Genomic DNA, 24,567 nt, shown 5'->3' on the forward strand with positions numbered 1-24,567 from the left:
TCTTAGATGACAACTTGTAGTTTGTCTTCTCGGAGAGATAGCTTTGGGCTGGAGGCGTTCCAAACTTTGATGGTCCCTCTATAAACAGACTTCTGGTCTTTCATATCCCTTTTTCTTAAAGTTCTTGAAAAATTTTAAACAAACAATTTTTGTAAGCAGTTGATTGTGATTGTTCGATGCATTTAATATACATGTCCATTTAAAATCTACAAAATATGACAATGTTGCTAGAAACATGTCGAAATCATTTTATAAAAATAACTTTGTACTGCGTATGTAAAAAAATTTCGTGGTCATTTCACAAAAATTTTTTATAGTGCGTTTTAGCAGCTGTTTGGGCGAAAACTCTAAGTCAGTAATTAGGCTTTAGGAAGAAATTTGATTTTTATTTTTTTGACATTATTCAGGGCTGTGTTTATTTTACACAATTTAGGCATTTATTTGGGCTCACATGTTTTCAATGACTCGTTTTTGTGGCAAACGAGTCGTTTTGCCCTTATAAATTGTAAAGGAAAACGAGACGTTTGCTCAAAACAGCTTTGGTCTGAACATAGTCAGGATTCACTGAATAACGTTAAGCCAAGCTATCAGCCGCCATATATTTTTTTTTTTAATTTTTTAGTAGTACTTGGCATTTAGGATGTCAACTTGTTCTCTTTTAACATTTATTATTTGTTTACGATTTCTCCTATTTGATGACATTTTCAATCGGCAGATTTGACATCCTTAATAATGTTCACGGGCCCTATCCACTTCATGTTTTGCAAGTGACCTAACCTTCTATTAGTGAAGCCTGGAACATAGTATAAGACATATGACTTTTAGTATTTATTAAAGACAAAATTCTTAAAAATACGAAACGTACAAAAATGTTGACATTCATCTAAGCACCCTTTTTTTATAGAGAAATAAATTCATAAGTTGCGCTTTTTCTTAAATTTTTTATTGGCTGTCATATATAACACATTTTCTTCATAATTCCACAAAAGGGTTCACATGTTTGCAAAACCACAAGTAAATCATATCAAGTTTTATAAAATAAATTTTCCCATCATTTTCATAATATTGTACTATGATTACATCGGCAATCACGCCAAATACGTAAGATATAGGATAACTTTCTCTGTATTCTGTATTAATACGTGTATGAGTCAATCTAGAACATAGATTACGTGTTGTTATCGGTCCAATGATTTCTAGTCTTATACAATAATAAGAAAGACAATAATAAATTCAAATAGGCCTGTGTTAATGTTACACTGCATAGTGCAAGAGATTTAAAATTCTGTAGAAGTATATTAATATATGTTATTAAATGGCCATGGGTTTTACAAAGGTGATTTTGTGGTACATATTATGTACAAACGGCTAAATGGATTTTAATGAAATTTGCATCAATCGAAAGATAATTTTTCAGAGAAGCGACAAATACATATGAAAAGTAATTTTTCGAAAATAAAAGCCACGAAAATGAGGAATTAATTTTTAATAAAAGAAGAAGAAGCATAAACTAAAATATTCGTTATGGGTGTCCACGCACATCACACCCCACTCCCAAAAACAACACCCAAAATCAAAAGTGGGCCGATAGGGACAATATGCGTATCAAATGAAAAGTATGCGGGAGTAGATGTCGAAGTATAGGGGGTCACCCCACCCCCAAAATGGGAACATTGGCTAATCACGGATATATGGGACTCCGTTTGTTTGTTCCGTATAGACTGCAAAACGGCAGAACCGCTTTTCTCGAAATGTTCGCATATTGTGTAGGTTGGTGTGGAAGGAAACATCGGCAATATAATTTTTCGGTATCGGAAGGGGGATGGACCCTTATGCCAAAAACACAACCCAAAATCAAAAGTAGACCGATCGGGACAATATAGGTATCAAATGAAAGATATTGGAGAGTAGAATACGAATATGGTATTAAAATTTGAGTCTAAGTACCCATCGGCTGACCCAACCCCAAAACTGCCCCAAACAGACATATTATTTCGAATCTGGCATACAAAATCAGATCGAAGTATAGGGGGTCACGACACCCCTCAAAAACGCCATTAGACCCATTATGATTATATAATACTTGACTGAACCGATTTTCTTAAAATTTTCATAGATTGTATACATTTGTCTGGAAGGAAAATAAGCTATATAATTTTTAGATATCGGGTGGAGACGGACCCTCCCCATTACCCCAAAAACGCCACCCTTATCCGAAAGGGGTCGGATGGGCACAATAAGGGTATCAATTGAAAGATATTGGAAAGCAGAACACGAATATGGTATTAAAATTTGTGTTCAAGTACCCAGCGGGCAGAGCACTGCAAAATTTAAATGTTGGTTTTAAAAAATAAATATTTTCTTGAAGTGTTCTCAGTGAATAATGATTTTGTGATGAAAAAACGGGATATGTGGTAGGTCGCCTTTCCACGAATATACGCAAAAAGTACATGTCCGCTTTGGGGTTGTTAGAGATAATGCGACGAAATGCGTGATCAGAGCAATATGGTGTATAGCGAATCTGACATAGAAATATGGTGTCATGGGCCTCGAGGTCATCCTAGCCTCTATAACCAACGATCACGATAAGGTAGCACACAATTGGGAGGGTTTTAGAAGTATGGTGTCAACCAAACCTTAAAATATGGATTCATCTTTTAGTGAGCCTTAACCCCAAAAGGGCTCAACGGACATCTAACCTAATTATGACAATGCGTATGGGGTTTATATCCATGATATTTGAGAGCAGTGTACGAATGTAATATCAAACTCTTTGGGCCAAGTATCTCAAGGGCGGTAAATTTTGGTATCAAAAAAAGGGTTTTAGGAGTAGAGTACGAACTGACATTGGCCATAGAAAGTCAAGTATCTGAGCACAAACCTCTTCTTAAAATACTAATTAACGGACCTTTAACCAGATCATAACATATTGGTTTTAATTAAAGTCATTTAGAAGTGAGGATATAAACAGTTTAGACGATAAGCCATAAAAAATTATAAGAATGTAGACCCAGAAGAACCTATGAAGACTTGAAAATATTTTGTCTTTAACCCAGAGAAATACGTTTTCTGATATCAGCAATTTATAATAAACAATACAACATTGCAGGAAACAGTTTCAACTTTTTGAACTTATAAACAATAGTTATCGCTTTTCCTTCATATTTATGCACATTTGTGACAATTTTAGATGTACATTTTTGGTTTAAAAGTTTAAACATGATTTTACTAGATATTTTGTTTTAGATATTTGATAAAATTGAGTTTTGAAACTCCAAAAATTGAAAGATAAAATTAAATATACAACTTCTCAAAGTATTTATGACATTTCACATATGAAAATGTTGCAAAAAATGTTTGCTTTCTCGTTTCCAACAGACTATCTGCTTTTATATAAAAACTTGTTGTTATTTTACTAAAAATTTCTCTGAGTGTAACTTTATTGCAATATTGTAAACGAACATTTGAAGCCAAGATGCAACCATGGATCTTAAAGTTTAGATTACAAAGAGAAATTGTGGATATGTATCTAATATGTGTGCAACTGAATAACAAAAACTATTTTGAATGACACTAAGAAATACATATATTGTGATTTTCATCTAGAAAGACGTTTATTGTGAATGAAAAGTAAAGCAACTTTTATCAAATTTAATAACTGCTGTGTTTTATTTCAGCACAAAAATAAAACGCAAAAAATTTTCAAGCGGAAGTCTATTTGTTTGCCATAAAGTCTGGTTCTATATTCGATTTTCGCTCTATTTTTCTTCGGTTACTTTTTCGAGATAATAGATTTTAAAGCAAAAAAACTTGCTGAATTAATTCAGTGGGGCATTCCCCCATTACTAATGTTAAAATTTTAATTAAACTTTTATTTTATCATTGTTATTCGTGAAGTGTTTGAAAACAGTAATCACGAAAATCATGGGTTTTTAACGGTGAAAAACGAACATGGTACCAGCCATAAGGTGGTAACGCCATTTGCCAACCTGCCAAAACAATACGAAGAAAAAAGTGAATATATTTGTAAAATTTATAAATCAAATTTGCAAACCAGGTAGAAGCATAGAAGTCACATCAAATTTATTAAAATTTGTGCACGTAATTTTATAAATAATTGGGTTAAATTTTTTTTCATTCACAATAGAAGTATTTCTGCAGGAGGTCACACTTATTTGTGTTAAATGTTCTAGATAAGCCTGCAGTGGCAATTTATTTAGAACTTCGTTGTCCTGGTTATGTGTAATTTTCATACAAATTTCATGCAGTGAAAATAAATAAAATACATCTAACCTTATTCAAGACCTCCTTATCGCAACCCTCTCAATTATCTAATTCAGGTCGTTGACATAAGAACTTGTATGATTGATTACTACGCGACAATGTATAACAAAAGTATATACAATTTATATAAATGTGTCTGTTTTTACTGCGTATGCAAGGCTGTCCTGGGCGGTTGCATATTATGTCGATACTTAAATTATTTTTATCCTTGATTTAATCTATTAAGTGTGTAAAGATTGTTCATGTTTCAACATACAATATGTCGGTATGGTTTGATGGTATCAGAAAACCCCCTTCCTAACTTTTAATATATAATTTCAGCAAATATTGTCTGATTGCAACTTAAGTGCCGACACAGAGAAAAATTGCAATTGCATGAAAGTTTATATATTTTTTTTTAATATTGAGAATCCAATGCTGTAGATAACAAATAATGATTTTAAGTAAAAGCCCAGGAACGAATTTATACCAAGTTTTCTTAAAAGAAAAATATTATTCTACAACTTTTTAGAAAACAATTATCTTTTTTTTTTGATTTTTGCCTAAAGGTTGGTACTATATTCAGTTTTCGCGGTGAAACTCTATAAAAAATTAGCGGAAAATATTGATGAAAAGTGTTAATTTCGCTATAACTTGTTTTTTCATCTAGGGGAAAATTAAACGTTAACAAAAGAAACGGCTGTCACATAGTAGCAGTCTTTTACCCTTCAATCCCTTTATAGACAAAAAGGGAGTAATTAGATCCAATGGTCATTTAGTTAAATCACCAGCTTTGATGTACAGCGGACGTCATCCGATATTAAACCCATATGATTCGCGATTTGCACTCCTTCTTGTAGAATTTGTACATAAGGTCTCAATGCATGGAGATAATAAACTTATGGCCCGACTCATCCGCACAGAATTTTGGATTTTCAGAGTGAAACAGCTGATCAAGAAAGTTATAAACAATTGTAGAATTTTTACGCTATATCTATTAAAGACCCAGATCCAAATTATGTCTTCTCTTCCATCCGAGCGAACGACTTTATCTAGACCCTTAACCAACACAGGGATAGATTTTGCAGGACCCATAACAGCACGAGCATGTTTAAAAACCAAGGGTTATATCTGTATATTTGTTTGTTTTGCGACAAAGGCAATCCACCGAAAAGCTACAAGTGATTTATCGACCTAATCTTTTCTGGCAGCATTAGCTCGGTTTATTGGTAGAATAGGGTATTCAGATAATGGAAAGAACTTTATAGGTGCAGCAGAAATGCTCAAGTTTATAAAAGGTTTACAAAATAGCGCCATTCAACAACATGACCATCAGAACTTAAAATGGAAATTTATTTTTCCAGGGGGTCCACATATGGGAGGATTGTGGGAGGCAGGAGTTAAATCTTTCAAGCTCCACCTTCGAAAGTCTATGTCGAAAATGAACTTCACGTTCGAAGAATTGTCAACCATATTGTCACGTAATGAGGCCTGCCTTAACTCACAACCCCTTAGTCCAGCCTCTGAAGACCCAAACGACTTGATACCCTTGACCCCAGCCCATTTCCTCACCGGCTCTTCCATGTTGACCCCAGCGGAACCCGACACCTCTGAAGATGACATAACGCTTGCAAATAGCTGGAAGAGATTCAAAAATTTTATCCCAAAACTTTTGTCAGAGATGGAAGTCTGAATACTTAAATGAGCTTCACCGTAGATACAAATGGAAGTATCAACAAGAGAACATACAGGTCAACGATTTAGTTGTGGTTAGAGATGATAGTTAACCCATTGAGTGAAAATTAAATTTCTATGAAATTTCTATGGAAATCAAATTTCTAATTTTGACGAAATTTTCCATGGAAATAAAATTTTGACGAAAAGTTCTTTGAAAATCAAATATTGACGAAATTTTCAATGAAAATAAAATTGAACGAATTTTTTTATGAAAATAAAATTTCGACGAAATATTATGAAAATCAAATTTCTATGTCAAATATCAAAGAAATTTTTATGAAAATCAAATTTCGACGAAATTTTCTATGAATATCAAATTTCGATGAGATTTTCTATGAAAATCAAATTTCGACAAGATTTTCTATGAAAATCAAATTTTCCAGAAATTTTCTTTGGAAATCAAATTTCCCAGAAATTTTCTTTGGAAATCAAATTTCTCAGAAATTTTCTTTGGAAATCAAATTTCGCAGAAATTTTCTTTGGAAATCAAATTTTAATAAAAGTTTTTATGGAAACTAATCATTGCAGGATATTGTCCGATCATAGACCATTTCGTTCGACGTTTCTAATCAAAGAACAGCAAAGCAAAGAACTTCCAAAAGTAAGGCAAAATGTGCGATGTTGCTTAAAGACATTTGACCGCCCATCTGTATCGCGACTACTGATTTGCCAAGAATCTTCATCAGCAGAATTTGTCAAATGGATTATGGTTCTTTACATACCAACCCAACTAGAGTGGGTTGCAAAGCGCACATCTGAATTTTAAGAGGTTGATTCACAAACCCGGCACGGAATAGCTGTGAGCACCACACAGGCAGGAACATAAAGGTCCGATCTGTGTGGTGTTCATGCTGTCACGAGAAGCTTAGCTGTGAGCTACCGGGTGAATCCACAGGTTGCGGATAGTGGAATGCTCCATACGGAGTAGCTGCAACGACAGCCGCGGACAATCATCGGTATTGAGCGGAGAGTCTCACTCAGGGGTTGGGTGAACACTCTTGCACAAATGCTGAGTGCCTATGATGCTCAATATGACAATGCTGGATATTGGCGCCTTTAAATAACCAATGGCCACCCTGTTCTCGCGGCGAGCTTGCTCACCTACAGGAGCTTGATGAAGATCCCCACCTCCACATGAAAATGAGTTAAATAGTTTTGTGTTTCATAATTTATTAATTGCGAAAGGGTGGGTTTTGGTTGAAATTGCAACAACATATATGAAGTTGAGTATGGTCCACAAACTCACATTTGTGGGTCAGCATGTATGTAAGTAGCTGATAAATTGGTTGGTGCCAAATTAATTTTTATATGTAAATGGCAAGATTTTGGCCAAATGTGGTAACCTTGTCAAACCACTGAAAGAACGATTTAGGGACATTTTCCCCCCAAAAAAACGTAGTACTAGCCTTAAAAATCGACTTTCGAGTAAATTAAAAAAAAATCAAATGTAGACACAAATTTTCTAAAATTTATTTAGATAATATAAATTTAGCAATATTTTTTATGATAATCAAATTTTAGGCAAAATTTTTAACGATAATCAAATTTTAACAAGATTTTCTTTAAATGATATTAATTACTATTATTTGTTTTTCCATTTAATGTACAACGTAAACAAAACAGTTTTTTTTTTAGAATTTTCTTTGGGATTTTTTCTATTATTTTATTTTATTCTCTAAGTGTATACATATGTAATTGTGTATATTGTGTAAAGTACACAAAGTACACACACGTTATTGGCCATAAATATAAATAGAAAAAAACCCCCAGTATAGACCGATAAAATTGCGATATTTTTAATATTTCATGTTAGTGAAGTTCATGAATTGCATGTGAGAAACCTTAACCCTGCTTCATTGGCAAAAATAGAGTGTAAATGGAAAAATTAATATATTTTTTTATAAATAAAATAAATTTTTCATTCAATAACGTTGAAAAAAAAAATATTAATAACTAAAAAAATCTTACATTGGCTTAACGAACAAGCAAACATGTACAAAAATGCTAAATTGGGTCAGTCTTCAATGCCCTTAAGTGGTCATAAATGTACTTCATATACTATAATTCAGGCAAATGGGTTGCATTGAGCCTTCTAAAAGTCATATCAGAGGATATTTGGTGGAGTGTGTTGGAGGTCATAAGTGTTCTTACACATTAAATTTCAGACAAATAGAATAAAACGAAGGCTTTTCGGGCTCAAGATGTGAACATTTTAGATTTGCCTATTTATATTTATCGGACCGCATACCTGAATAAGAAAAATCGTTCGAAATCTCTCTATTGCAAATTATTATGCCCTCCACCATAGGATGGGGGTGTATCTATTTGTTTGTAACACCTCGAAATATGCGTCTAACGTTCCATAAAGCGTCATGACATTTAAAGTCGATCTAGGCATGTCCGTCCGTCTTGCTGTCGAAAGCACACTAACTTTCAGAGGAGTAAAGCTGGGCGCTTGAAATTTTCCACAAATACTTTTTATAAGTATAGATCGGTTGGAATTGTAAATGGGCCGAATCGATCCATGTTTTCAAATAACTGCCATATAAACCAATCTTGGGTTTTGACTTCTTGAGCCTCTTGATGGCGGCATTTTCGTCCGATTTGACTGAAATTTTGCACGTGGTGTTTTGGTATCACTACCAACAACTGTGCTAAGTATGGTTTACATCGGTTCATAACCTGATATAGCTGTCATATGAACCGATCTTGGGTCTTGACTTCTTCTGCTTTTAGAGGGCGCAATTCTTATTCGATTTGGCTGTAATTTTGCACGTTTTGTTTTGGTATCACTTCCAACAACTGTGCTAAGTATGGTTTACATCGGTTCATAACCTGATATAGCTGCCATATAAAACGATTGTGGATCTTGACTTCCTCTGCTTTTAGAGGGCGCAATTCTTATTCGATTTGGCTGTAATTTTGCACGTTTTGTTTTGGTATCACTTCCAACAACTGTGCTAAGTATGGTTTACATCGGTTCATAACCTGATATAGCTGCCATATGAAACGATCGTGGATCTTGACTTTTTGAGCCTCTAGAGGGCGCAATTCTGACCCAATTTGGCTTTGACTTCCAACAACTCTGCTAAGTATGGTTTAAATCGGTCCATAACCTCATATAGCTGCCATATAAACCGATCTGGGATCTTGACTTCTTGAGCCCCTAGAGAGCGCAATTCTCATCCGATTTGGCAGAAATTTTGTGGAACAGCTTCTCCCATGAACTTCAACATACATGTCCAATATGGTCTGAATCGATCTATAACAGCTACCATAAAAACCGATCTCCCGATTTTGCTTCTTGAGCCCCTACAAGGTGCAATTCTTATCCGAATGGACTAAAATATTACACAATGACTTCTACAATGTTCAACAATTAATTAATTTATGGTCCGAATCGGACTATAACTTGATATAGCTCCAATAGCATAACAGTTCTTATTAATTATTCTTTGTTTGCCTAGGAAGAGATACTGTGCAAAGAACTCAAGAAATGCTATCCATGGTGGAGGGTATATAAGATTGGGTCCGGCCGAACTTAGCAAGCTCTTACTTGTTTTTTTATTGACCGCAAAATTTAACAATAGTTGAAATCCGTCATAATTCATATAAAAATTACATTAAAATGCGAATTAAAGTGGTATAACAATCATTAAATAGAAGATGAAATTTCATTCGATACGAAATCGTATGAGGTAATTCAACCCCATGCCTCTATTTGGTTTTAAGTGTTGGAAGCCATTAGCGAATTTTAATACCAAATTTCAGCCAATTCATGCAAAATAATAATCCGCTATTATGTTGCCGATATCACCATATGTAAACCGGGTGGCCAATGTGCATTTCCTATTGAACAACATATAGCTTTGTTCATTCGGTTGCTATCGTGAATGATGGATGGAAAAACGAGGCTAGATCCAGCTGGAACTTAACTGGACATTCTACAGCTAACTGACCTTCCGCCCAATAAACTGTTTTATTTCCGTCCATCCATCCATTCCAACGAATTTCTGGACAGTTATCCAGTGTGGGCTTATTTTTAGGAAAGTACTTCTAAGTTACCTAATGAATAAATGCATCTATTGTGATTGACAAAGTTAGGTTAAGTTAGGTTGAAAAAGGAAAAACATTAAGTTTATAGTTATAAGAAATCAAATTGGTAAATGATTGACTCTTCTAGGTCCTCAAGTAGTTATAAGGCAGATCGATTTTTAATTGGGTGCAATGATAAATAAATCGAATAAAAAATTGAGTTTAGATACTCAAATACCGACCGCCGGGCAGTGACACAGGAAATGTTCCAACGTCTCATCATTGTCCCCAAATACCCTAAATACGCCATTACTTGCCGCACCCTTTTTGCATAAGTGCGTTCGTTGTCCGACGTATCCCGTGATAATACCGAAAATCATACTGATCTCCTTACTAATTCTCCTTGGTTATAGTCTTGTTTTCTCACAATCTGTATCTCACATAGCTTTTTCCGAGCGACAGTCCTCTGACCCTAACAGTCATGTTGTCTGACCACTCTTTCCCCATTGCTTCGTTATGGCACGACACGCAGACAAAGTGATCGTGCCATCGTCATAGAAGGCGTTAAGGTGCTTCTTACATTCTAAACCCGACCGTAAGCTTACCGTACAGGTTATTAACGCGAGGACGTCAAGTGTGAACATCTTTACAGACAGTAAATTGGCCATCAGGACAATAACAACTAGGACGCGAGGACGTCAAGTGTGAACATCTTTACAGATAGTAAATTGGCCATCAAGACAATAACAACTAGGACGATAAGGTCAAGAACAGTCTTGGAGTGTAAGAAGGAGATTAACGCCTTCTCTGAGGTTGGTACGATCCACATCGTTTGGGTGCCGGGTCATAGCGGAGTAAGGCGGTATGAAAGAGCAGACGATTTGGAAGTTAAGGCCTGAGGACTGCGGTCAATACTTTTGTTTAACCCGAAGCCTTTCGGGTCGTCGCAGTCCGTCGACAAAACTGTCGGTAGGACAACGAAAATCTATGGGCAGATCCAGATCATGAGAAGACGAGGCTTTTACTGAAAGGAAGTAAGCAGGAGGGCAGTATAGCTTTCTGTGGCAAAACGGTCGGTAGGACAACGAAAATCTTATGGGGATATCTAGATCATGAGAAGAAGAGGCTATTACTGAAAGGAAGTAAGCAGGAGGGCAGTATAGCTTTCTGTATCTTAGCAGGACGCAGTCCGAGCAGTTAGTGGAACAGCGAAACGGTAGGTAGGACAACGAAAATCCTATGGTGAGATCCAAATCGTCAGAAGACAAAGCTATTTCTGAAAGGAATCAAGCAGGAGGTCAGTAAAACTTTCGGTATCATAACAGAACACATAAGACTATGATCCCACTTATGCAAAATCGGTGCGGCAAGTGATGGCATGTGGAGAAGATGATGAGACATTGGAGCATTTCCTATGTCATTGCCCCGCTTTCGCGACTAACAGACACAGGCGCTTAGGTGGGGACACAATATCAGACATGGACCAATTTGGGGGCGTGGTATGGAAAATATTTAGGAATATTGTAAGTAGCACGGAATTCCTGACTTTGAGCACACAAGAAACCGATTACTGGCTTATGGTGGCATAACGGATTTATAGCCGCACACTTTTTTCAACCTAACCTACCGCCCGGGCTATAACAACCTGGACGGTAGGGTAAATTACTGTCAATAAATATATTCACACTCGACTTCCTTGCCTTAATGACGTACTACTTCACGTATTCTGTGATCCCCGGATTTCTGCCGGTAGGACCGTGATTTGGCCAGACAGAAATAGAATTGACCATGAATCATCCATGTAGCATGCGTTACGTCGATCCAAGACAATACCGCTGACAAATGTATATCGCCCCTGACCTCAAGTGTCGTTTCTGGTATCCAATCAAACCTTTTGCAATCCACTCAGGTCTACTATCATAGTCTGGATTATGTCGTCATGATATGAGCTGCTTCTATCTACTCTTCCATTGCCTAAAGTCTTATAGCCGCAGTGAGTGCCTGATACCTAATCTCTTTGTATATGGTTCGGACATCTAGAAATCTCCCCAGTGCCGTAGTAAACCTGATTCTCATCGCCCGGCCTATGCCTAGACATCATGTTCTCTTGACCTATTGTAATATATTAGCGGTGATTGCTCCTCCGTGGGCGTCCGTCATTGATCTAACTACGCTTCTGTAGAGCCAGAGGACTATACTCAAATTGGACCCGTTTCACTAGACCCCTGATCCAAAAATAACCGTTATTTCGAAATTTCGTGAGTTATCCAGTTCGATTTTTGCAGTTTTTTCTGCTATGTTGGTACACATATCTGTTATATATGTTGGTTATATCAGCCATTTCGATTGTTTTTGACAGATAAACAGGTTAGTTGTGTTTTGGTGTACGATTTTTTTGCTATGCAAAAAAGTTTATCAAAGAAGCTGTTTTAAGTCGTGTGTAACCAAAAAACGATGATGAAAAAACTGAAAAAATTGGAAAAAAAAACTTTAAGGGGATTACTTTGAAGGGGACAAGATAGTTATTGATTAATAAATGAATGGTCTTTGAAAAAATTAAAATAGTGGTTATTTTGGTACATAGTGTCTAACATCAGTGAGCCTTCTTAGCATGCTACTGGATGTGACAATCCAGTTCAAGTTCAGTTTTCTATTCAAGTTCACAAGCAACGAGACCGTTTTGGGGCTATAGACCGATTCGGATCATACTTGGGATGGATGTTGAAAGTCATAACTCAAGTCTTTGTTCCAAATTTCAGACAAATCGGATGACAATTGAGGCTTCTAATGACTGAAGAAGTCAAATCCGAGGATCGGTTTTTATGGGGCCATATGTGTTTAAAGACCGATTCGGATCATACTTGACATGGATGTTGAAAGTCGTTACACAAGTCTTTGTTCCATATTTCAGCCAAATCGGATGAAAATTGCAGCTTCTAGGGATCCAAGGAACCAAATTGGGGGATGGGTTTATATGGGGCCTATAACCAATTCTGGACCGATATGCAATTCCCAACGAGCTACATTAATAAAAATTATCTGTACAAAATTTCAAGCGGCTAGCTTTACGCGATCGACAGCTATCGTGATTTCGACAGACGGATGGACGGACTAGATCGAGTCAGAATGTCTAGTGGATCCAGAATATATATAATTTATGGAATCGCAGATCAATGTTTCGAGGTGTTACAAACAGAATGACTAAATTAGTATACCCCCATCCTATGGTGGTGGGTATAAAAATCTGCAGGAATTATTGGAAACATGCTCTGAGTCAAATGTCACACTTGCTTCAGAGCCAAGAAATATTGACCAACCAAAATGACCCGCTAAAAGAATTTCACGGATCTTCTCCAAAGAATGACAACGTCAGTATGCAAATTTAGCCTTGAACATTCCATTCAGAAACAGGGAGAATACTTTTTTCCCGTCCGATACAAGTTTAATCTCAATGATAAGGGACCTCCTTTTTACTACCGGCTTATTAATAAAGGTAAAGACCTCACAAGTGTTGCCATCACTAGGAGGGAATAACCACCGCTAATAATTTTGCTGATGTCCTCATCGGGATTTGAACCCAGGCGTTCGGCGTCAAAGGCGGACATGCTAACCTCTGGCTACGGTGGCCCCCAACTTCAATACAGGTGGGTCAAAGAGGATGATTAAAAAAAAAGCTTCGATGCTTTTTCCTTGACCCTTTCTTCAAAAAAAAATTAATTTTGACATTTTTCAAAAAAATCTCAACGGTAACCCTGCTCCCAAGTACTTCAACTTGTCCGTTATTGAAATTGTTCTGTTGAAACGTTTTCCTCGTCAACATGTCTTTCAGTATTCTCGGGATTAACATTCAGACCCTTTCAACAGCCCAGTCGTATCTTCAGGGTTTCACTTTCAGCCTTTCTGAAATCCTGGTTCGGACTCCTTTCCCTTAAAAGTGTTATAACATAGTCTGCATAGCAGATAGGTTCAAATCCCACTCATTCTTCAATCAAGTAATAGACTTTCTATGGTGGGCTACCATGGGAATGACGATAAAATGTCCCACTGTGGCGTGCACTGTCATGCTATCTTTGTACTGATTGTTTGAAAGCAATCCATTTCTTTGTATTTGTGTGTCATTCTAAGGCTACAATCAACATTTTCTAGGAGTATTAGCAGACTTTCTGTAACTATAGCAAACATTTTAACTTTTTCTATTAACACATTTCTCTGAGTGTCATAGATTAATTTAAATTTTTTTGTTTTTCTGTAAACAAATCACTATGTGAGGTATTCAAAATTTCCCCAATTGTATAAATTATTAATGTGTTTTTTATTCTTTGGGGGTTTTATGGCAAATATGTTTTTGTGTTTTTGTTTTCTTTCGATTGGTATTAAAAAACCACCGTTTGAAAAATCCCAAGCCCCAAGCAAACTGTTATTTAAAAAGGTAGTAATTGTGAATGATTTATTCCACTATCAATTTGAAATAACAAGATAGAATGCATTGTGAATGAAAATTAATATGAACTTACATAATACCTTTGTTTAAATTACAGGTGAAGTAATTAAAATGTATATGGGGATATAGTTAATATTAATCTATGCTATTGCATAATCGACATGTTTTAATCGATAAAATGGTGTTTCCGCTCATATTAACCGTGTTTTTATCAAGCTTTATATATTCCAAGCCAAATATGGTATGGAAATCGTTTACTTAATTGCTCAATTTTACCTTTTCCTATAAAAACACACTTTTTATACAATGAGGTATCAATGGAAATAGTATAAAAAAAGCTTAAATGAGTAAAACTATACTATATTCATTATAATACAAAACTATGTATGCAAAAACAAAAATAAAAAAATCATATAAAAAAGTGATAGGCTTACTAATTTGTCGTCTTCTCATGTTGGCGATGAAAATAAAACAATTTGAATTTAAGTCACAAAAGCAAAAAACTATTCAGGCACTTGATATAAATTTAATGCTGTAAAATAAAGGAAAAAAAAATTAAAATAAAAAATTACCAATAAATACAGACAATACTTGTCGGCTGTACATTGGGGTGTCCAAAGTACAAAATGGTTTATATGGATATATATCGCTTTGCATGCAGGTTTATTTGAACATATAAGCTAGTGTCATTTTGAGACGTTTCGCGATGCGCTAGTCGTTGGTACAGTGGGTGCCATTTGTGGTGTCCAAATTTTATTAATAGCGTTTTGAATGCTGTTTAAATGTTTGTGGTTTAAGATGTTTAGGGGAATTTAACTTTTTTTACTATGGAAATTCCAAAAATATTAAACAACTGTCAATATTACGTTGGGGGAAAAACCATAAAGTAGTGTCAAATTTAGCAAATTTGTTATAGGGGAACATTTATTGTGAACCACGTACATATGTATGTGTGTATGGCGTAAAGAAAAACGACTATTTACCAGCTTTGATTGAAACCGTCAAACAGCCCCTCTTGACTATATGGCCATATAGATGGAATGCGTATGCGGGTGTAGTTTTAATTTCCCTCAATAGATATCGTCCATTGTATATGGACAAGCGATCAGTCGATATACAATTTTTTTAATTTTCGTCATTAAGCTTGTCAAACTTGCTATTGTATACGTTGTTTACATTTGACAACATTCACAATAGGCAGCTTTTGATTACTTTAATGATGTTTATGGGACCACTTTATGTTTTCGCAATTAACCTTAGATTACAAAATCCTAGATTTTTTGTAATGATTTCGAATCAATATTTTATCTAAAGCAGGATTTACGAATAGCAGATTATGTTACTTGCCATAGACAAAAAGTGAAGATGTCCATATGTGGCGCTTAAAATGTCTCAAAAAAGGACAAACATAAGCAAAGGGTGAATGAAATAAGACAGTAAAAAATAAAAGCAAAAAAAATTTAAATCGACTAATCGCTTTCCGTAACATTATATAATGAATACTGTACTTTAACACACTTGGATTGGAGATTGGTCTTCTGAAGAATCTTGAAAATTTTGTTAAACAAGCCACAACCTAATCTTTGTAAATGTCAGAAATCAAGTCATTTAATCTAAAGCTCTTATTACACGATCAGAAATGTCATATGAGCTGTCACTAGCTGTTTTCATACGACTTGTTTTATGTACGTCATATACGAATAGAGCGCGCTCTAATCGGCATGTGTTCCCATATGTATTGAACTTTTTTTATAGATATGTGTCTACATGTATATTTGATAAAATAAGAGCTAGACTTAATCGAAAAAGTTGCATATTTATTCCAATAAGCATTTGTCATATTAAATTTTTCGTACGTTTAATACGATGTGTACAACTTTCAGAGTTGCTATTATTAAAATTACATATGACATGTCTAATCCCAGCTTAAGGAAAGATTTTAAAAATACATGCAAATGCAAATTTGTCCATGAACATTCCTTTAAAGAACATGGGGAAACTTCTCACATATCAATGAGAGCTGCCCGATTCAAGTTTAAGCTCAATAATAAGAGGCCCCCTTTTTATAGACGAGTTCGTATGGCGAGCCGCAGGGCGACACCTCTTTGTGGAGATGTTTTTATATGGCTGCCATACCAAATGGTACAGTACCTAACAAATGTCGGCAGCATTAAGAGGGGATAACCGCCGCTGAAAACTTTTCTGAAGTTTTCGCTAGGAGTCGAACCCAGGCGTTCAGCGTCATAGGCGAACATGTTTACGTTTGCTCTACGATGGCCTCCAGTTATGCCCACGTTCAGAAAACTTAATGCAGCTTTAACTGTCAAATATACCTATTTTAATGCTGCATTGACTTTTGTGAATACCGGGAGCTATGTATATCAAAATATAGTATGATATAGCACATCTTAACCTGCCTAGGAACAAAAAAGAAACTGCAAAGTATCAGCTCAATATCTCCATTTTTAAGGAATGTAGCGTGATTTCAACAGACAAACGGACGGACATGAATAGATCATCTTAAATTTTTACTACGACCAAGAATATACATATATGCTTTATAGGGTCGGAAATAAATATTTCATTGTGTTGCAAACGAAATTGATATACCCCCGTCTCTGGGTGGTAAGTATAAAAATGTGCCCAAGGTAAAGCCTTACAATTTCCAAAAAGCACTCTATCTAACATCAAAGCAAAAAAGGTTACACTAGAAAGAGCAAAGAAATTGGTGCCTTGCACGAACGTGGTGAATTTCCGAACATCGTGTTCTCGAAGAACACATAAAGAACAGCATAGAAGGTTAGGTCACTTTCGTAAACATAAAGTGGAGAGGTCCTATGAGCATCATTAAGGATGTCAAATGTTTTGATTGACAATGTCATCATATAAGAGAAAACGTAAACAAAGAATGAATGTTAAAAGAGAACAAGTTGACCTCCTCAATGCCAAGTTATGCCAAAATATAGAAAAAAAGTATGTCGGCTGATAGGCTTGGCTTAACTTTATTCAGTGAATCCTGCCAGTATGGATGGGGTGAAGAAAGCCATGGTACGGGAATGTACCAAAATACCAGTAGTCGTGGCAGAAGATGGTCATATTGAGCTACAGTAAATGAATTCTAAAATTTAGGTCAGTCAAAGTTACTAGCTATCGCATGATGTCGATAACTAAAGGTAGAGTTACATACTATGCGCACGCATTAAAATCTCATTAAAAATTCAACTCTGCAAACAAATACCAAAAAGCGACACGCAAAAGTAAATGAATTTTCAACTTTGACGATTGAATTCGAGCGTAATTCTGTGTTGTCATACTTGTGTTTTCCGGTGTCAAAGTTAAATATTGTTTAACTTTTCCGCGTCGCTTTTGTGATATTTGTTTGTAGAGTTGCATTTTAAATGCGCGGGCATAGTATGTAACTCCACCTTAACTACTGCTGAACTTAATGTTATAGCACATTTAAATTAAAATTTGTATGATCTAAATTAAACTAAAAACCAAAAACCAATCCTGTCCGTTTACACTCCGTTTTTGGGGATTTAAGTAACATACGCAAGCGCACATGCGTATACATGAATGTGCATATCACACACATCCATACACAATTATTGAACACAGTTGCATATTTTGGTGTTTTCATCGATTATTCAGCCATTAAATCTGGTTTATTTGGGATTTAAAAATAAATCCTGCAGTGGGATTTATTTTTCTATGGTAAAACCTGCAAAAGCACACAAGATTGAGCACTTAAATCCCGAAAAGGCCATAAATTCGGATTTAGTGGCCAATGTTAACGTACTTTTAGGCTATACTACAGAATTTACTAATGAACATGAACATTAACAACGTCAAAGTGTGTCGATAGAAAATGTCACAAATAGGAGAAACAACGGAAAATTGACGAAAACTTATAAAAAAACATGTCGGCTGATTCCATTGCACAACCTTATCACGAAAATTAATTTTCTGATGTGTATAGATTTGACTTCCACGAACATGCGGTAAACCCTGGGTAACACCAACGATAACAGTACATACATATTTGTTTTTTCTCATTTATACACTCTGCACAATTTTCTTTTCGCTTAAAAACTTTTTCGCCAATTTTGCAAAAGGATATCTCAAGACACTAGCCCTGTAGTAAGTTTTACGCCCGCCACTATATTCAATTGCCTGAAAAGCAGGTAATTTGGTCCCCACACCTTAGTCCCCAGCCAAAAAATAACGTATTCGTTTTCCTAGAGTCATTTACGGGGGTATTAAGCAATTCGATTTTTGGCCATTTTCCTCTTAAACTGCACTGTAATCGTATTTTCCCTAACACTGTGGACGTGTTTTTACGACACTCTCTGTATATTTGGCCTGTATTAGCATATTTCATCTAGCTTTGTTGCCACATGATGTGGTTGCTGCCTTCTTCTAGTCTTTGCAAAGCGCGAGACGGGGTATGAAACAATTAGATTTTTGGCTATTTTCCCCTTAAACTGCACTGTTATCGTATTTTCCAAAACACTGTGGACGTGTTTTTACGACACTCTCTGTATATTTGGCCTGTGTTAGCATATTTCATCTAGTTTTGTTGCCACCTGATGTGGTTGCTGCCTTCTTGTAGTCTGCAATGCGCGAGACGTTATCATTTGGTATAAAAATATGTTAAGCTCCTGAATATGATATTGTACAGTGGCGATGCCGGTAGCGAACGAATTTTGGGCTGAACACATACACCCATAGCTGCTATCTCTGTTGAGAGAAAGGCTGTGTAGAAATACGATTTTTTGGTTTATAAATTAGCCAACATAAAAAGTATATATATTTATCTCTTTTTAGTTTTAAGCTGATTCAACTTTTATGTTTTTTTTAATTCTTAAATCAAATAATGAATGATTGTTGTTTGGGGCAGCTCAAAGAATAGTGGAGTAACAAAAACAAATATGTTTGGGCAGAGGAAGAGTGGAGCCTACACAAAAGCACTCACACACACACACACATACATTCTCTCACTCACTGTAGGTGGCTCTCTCTCTCCCTCTCTTTATCTCCTCATTTGTATAGTTCACTCTCATGACCGGGGGGCATTGTGTATGTTTGTATGGACGATTGTACAAACAGTGTAATAAAGAAGTTTTGCCATTATGATCTTCTGCTGTTTTTGTCATCAATGTCAAAAGAAAACATTGTAAAAACCCTCGTCGTTGTATATTTGTGTTTTGTTTTCTACATTCTGTGGAAAAATTTATCTGACTTACTTTAAAACAACACTCACACCCACCGTACCACAATAGAAACATTTTGTTGAATTTTCGTCCGTCGTCTCCCTAAAGCCTGCCACAAGTTCTTATGCAAAATTCTTTGGATAATATCAAACGATGTTTTTTATAATATAGGTACGTACTCTTGCTTAATTTTTGGGAAATTTTTCGTTGAACACAATTCGACACTAGATATTTGATTTAATTTTAAATTCACTTAAAATGCTGGCGGCGCAGGGACGGACAAACACATCATGCAAGCAAGTACAGACAGACAACAAAAAAGACACATTTAACTTCTGCGAATTGAATGTTAGACTAAAAGTACTGCCTGCGTTTTAACATTTTGTTGTGGTGTTCATTTCTTGCATACTCTTCTCTGGGCTTTGGCGTTTCTTTTTTTCATTATTGTTTTGTTCTATTTATTGTGAAGAATAAAGCGGAATATCGATAAAATAAAGAGGAAACCCGAAAACAAACAGTCGAACTGTGCGAATATGCCATCGATAAGGGCAGACTATGATTTACTGTACATACATGAATATCTACGTACATATGTAAATACTGCATACACACGTGTGTATATGCATCCATAAACTAGAGCTACCGGTTTTCTTTGGCATATGAAAAAAGGCAAAGGTTAATGCGTCTTTTGGTAATAACGACGGTGGCCATGGAGTACCTATGTTCCACAGCTTCAAGGTCGTTACTCTCGTCTCCTTATTCCATGACTTTTTTAGTGGTGCTGAATTATACGCCGTGTTTGGTGTAAAGCCCTGCTAAAGGTAGATGAAGTAACTCACCACACGTGGTGTAATTACTTAGCAAAGGCGGGTGAAATATATGACAATGTTAAAACGGCATGTGTTGTTAACTTAAATCCCATTAATTTATTTTAGGTGCCTGTGTAATTTGTACAAGAAATCGCAAAACTGTATCTTGACATATGTATGATTTCGTTTTTTATGCCACATGTCAGGAAAAATAAAAATTTAAATAAAGGATGTGTGGAATCAATGTTAGTATAATTTAAACATTATTTAATTTTCCAAAAGAAGGAAAATTTAAACCAACATATTAATTGAGCTGATAAACTTTTTTGATTGATCTAGTTGGGGATTGTAAATGGTAGCAATTCATATTTGGATTTCATATCTGGAGAACTTTTCGCGAAAAAGATGAAGTTTTGCATATGACTTCCAACGTCAACATCAAATATGGGTCAGATGGATACATAAGGACCTACTCCATCCTACTTAAACCCCAGATTTGACATTTAGGGTCCAAGACCTGGTGAAGTACACTTATGACCTACAAAATAGAATATGGCCCAGATAAACCTATTCCAAAAACAAAAATCAATGTAAAGCATTCGTGTAGCTCTAGAATTCAACTGAGGGAGGGTATATAAACACTGAAAAATTTTTTAACCTAATTTTAAAGATTCGAGCCAAAGATCATCAAACTTAATTTAAAGATGATCAATTTTCCAACTTTTTAAGGAAACATTCCCTTTGGGGAAAAAGAATTTCCTTCATTTTAGAGATTTGCGTCTTGTTATTGAAAACAAAAATTTAAAAATGAAGGTCAAAATAGCGTTGAATATTAGAAAATTTACCTTGGGACAAGACAACAGTGAAACGTAGTTAATTAAAGACGCAAAATAACCTTACAAAAAGAAACGTCATTGAATGTTACATTTTTTAGGTTAAGATGCTAATGATGAAAAAGAATTATCCAAAGCATAATAATTGAACAGTCATCTATGAAGTAAAATAAGAATCAATCAGCGATCAAAATTTGAACCGGATAGTCATGTCCGTAAGTAAATAGGAAATTAAATTTTAAGGTTGCATCTTTTTTTTAAATTTTGGTTCTTTGGCTTCTTTTCATTGTAAAAATCAAGGATTCACTGAATAAGGTCAAGCCAAGCGATCAGCCTTTTAAAATTTTTGGCAGTACTTGGCATTGAGGATGTCAAATTGTTCTCTTTTACATTCATTCTTTGTTTACAGTTTTCTCCCATTTGATGACATTTTCAATTAGCAGATTTATTATGTTCATGGGGCCTATCCACTTTATGTTTTCGCAAGTGACCTAACCTTTTATTAGTGAATCCTGGCTCAAATACTACAAATAAGAAAAAATCTTAAATTCAGTGCAGCACCAATATCAGGATAGTGCATGAAGTGACTCCATGAAAAAAAAAATATATATATAGGTCGGTGGCAATTCCAAATGGGTCATATCGATTCAGGTTTGCATATAGCTCCGATATAAAATGGTCTCTCGACTTGACTTCGTGGGCTCGTTAGAAGCAGCAATCAGATTATTCGACTAAAATTTTCGGATATCAATGAGTGCTGTCCGATTAAGTTTTAACGGTGTGCCGCAGTGCGGCATCTTTCTGGGGAAAAATTTGTACATAACATAGTATCTCACGAGTGTCAGCAGTATTAGGGGGGATAACCGCTGGGGGCTGCAAGATTACTAAGACCTTGTGGTAGAGAGTTCTCCAGAACGAGAACGTCGATAACCCTTGAACTGAGGAACTGCGACTTTGGATTTTTGGGTGGGCTCGGAACGATGAGGAATTCGGCAAAATCGAGCATCTGCTGTGCTAATGCCCCGCTTTGGCAGAAAGAAGGCGTAGGCGTTCATGGTGAACACCTCTTCAATGAGCTCTCTACTTCTGTAAAGGACTGGGATGGCTCACGGGCGGCTTTCTAATCGGTGAGACTTCTTTCGGTCTCTATGCCGGCTTTTCGTTTATCTTTCCCTACCTCTTTTCGCTTTTCTCTCTCTCTCTCTCTCTCTATTATTTCATTTCTTACGGGGAGGTCTCCGGTGAGCAACTGCGGTTGCCAGGCACGTGTCAATTGGTATCAATTTTTCCATCTGTGTATATTGGTTAGCTTATATGAGTATGTAGTTTGCGACCGAAAGTTCTTTTTCCACAGAGAGTCAGTTTAAATTAAATTTGGGAACTTCTTATAACAATAGCAAATGTTGTTGAAAACTAATATAGCCGCTTTTTTTAATGCTGTATGCAGTTGAAAGACATTCCCCCGCCATTTATTTTGTGCTCAGTATCCAGAGATTAACAAACGCTGAAAAACCACAAAACAAATAATAACGAATACTTATTGTAGAATGTTGATAAGGAGCGTATTTTCCCATACAGCTAGCTCATCGGCATGTAAGTTGAATACAGTGAAGTTCAGAATCAAACATTAATTTTTTTGAGGGAATTTTTCGCTCATAACTCTTGAGCTGTCCGTCCCGGTTGAATTCATAGGCAGCTCTTATTATCAATGCCGGCGTCTGTCTGTCCATACTCACCCACTATATTCTTAAAAAATTAAGCTAATGAGCTGAAATAAGGTATAAATATATATTTTGGCCAAAGGCAGTTTAAGCACAAATATGGGTTGCATGAAACTCTATCTCATAATTTTATTATATGATAGACGGGCATTTATGTAATGCTCCCAGTGGTATCATCGCACTATGGAACATACATATCTAGGGAAAAGCTCAGGACCAGCGAGAAGGAGCTAATGAAATCCAAACGAGAGGATTTTGTCAGATTTATGATAGATTTTTCAAATATAAAAGAAGACTTGAAGATTGTGGAAGATGATGGCAAAGGACGGTACATACATGGGAAACTTGCAAAGACCAAATGGAGAGTGCACTGTCTCTCCGGTACATCCTATCACATTAATGTAGTTATTATAGAGAAGAAGGGGAAAGCTGCTGGACCGTTCACCGAAGAATTTCGGACCGATTAATCTCTGTTCTTTCCTTATCAAGACGCTGGAGATCATTTTGGACCTTTAAATGTGAAAAAATTTTGTACCATGTTACTTTTCGCGCTACGTGCCTATAGAGGGCAGATCGGTAGACTCGGCATTGCATCATGCAGAATAGCTTGAAAGGTATAACGCCGGGTATAACATCTGGACATTTAGGAATTTTTAACAACACTCACTGGGATATAATCGAAAAAAAAAGTATTAAACAATATGCCATTTGGGAAGGAATACAGACAACTCTTTGAAATTTTTTGAAATTTGAAATGATTAGAGCTGATGTGTTATCGCACTTATGTGCTTTTCAAGATGGACCTCCGATAATTCAGTTAAAAGTCATTCAGTTTGGAAGTCAAATTCATTTTTTTAGTAAAAAAAATAAGGTGAAGGTGAATATCACTAGAGGAGCACTTCAGGTAGGGCTTGTATTGCCTTTGGCGACTATTTGTAAGCTGGGTGTGAGTGCGAGGAAGACAGAACTGTTGCTATTTGCGCGTAGGCGAAGGATACTCGTTTGTAATCCACCCACTCTGCAGGGTGTGACCTTACAGATTTCGCGGTCAGCGAAATATCTTAATGTGACTCTGGATAGCAAACTGGACTGGAGTCTGAACGTGGAATCAAAGACTAGAAAGGCCTTCGCGGATTTATATGCTTGTAAGGAACAAGCGTGGTTTGAAGCTCAGCTCTATGACCAGTTACTAGTTTTATGTCGCATGTTCGCAATCTTAACAGAGTGAATAGGTTCGCTTTACAATTTGTGTCTGAGGCCATAGGAACAACTGCGACCCGATCATTTGAGGTTATATTGGCGATTCAGTGCATGGACTTGTTTATAAAGAAACTAGTGTACGTAGTGCTTTTTATATGTAGAACTTATCGCGAAATCTAGTCAGACTTTAACTTGGATGCCTATTGAAATTTCAAATATAACCTTGTACGATTTTCCTACGGTAGGATAACACATTTGGATTTTCACATCCTTAAAAGGCTATATCGGATAAATAATTATATGGGAGTTATATCG

General features: G+C 35.9%; 1 protein-coding gene across 2 annotated transcripts in view; it reads right to left on the bottom strand.

Annotated features, from left to right (window-relative positions):
• Window positions 1-24,567, bottom strand: part of LOC106087816 (solute carrier family 41 member 2) — a 127,939-nt gene that overhangs the window by 99,191 nt on the left and 4,181 nt on the right. The window contains exons 1-2 of one of the 2 annotated variants that reach the window (XM_013252990.2): window positions 19,869-20,022; window positions 14,911-15,008 (exon numbers count right to left, since the gene is read on the bottom strand). The exons of the other annotated variant lie outside the window; for it this stretch is intronic. Of the exons in view, the coding sequence (XP_013108444.2) occupies window positions 14,911-14,929 (19 nt within the window). The 5' untranslated portion in view covers window positions 14,930-15,008; window positions 19,869-20,022. Of the gene's footprint in view, window positions 1-14,910; window positions 15,009-19,868; window positions 20,023-24,567 lie in introns of those variants that run through there. 2 annotated transcript variants of the gene reach the window in all.

The sequence above is a fragment of the Stomoxys calcitrans genome, chromosome 4 (assembly GCF_963082655.1).
Source record: "Stomoxys calcitrans chromosome 4, idStoCalc2.1, whole genome shotgun sequence".
In the NCBI taxonomy this organism is placed as follows: domain Eukaryota; kingdom Metazoa; phylum Arthropoda; class Insecta; order Diptera; family Muscidae; genus Stomoxys; species Stomoxys calcitrans.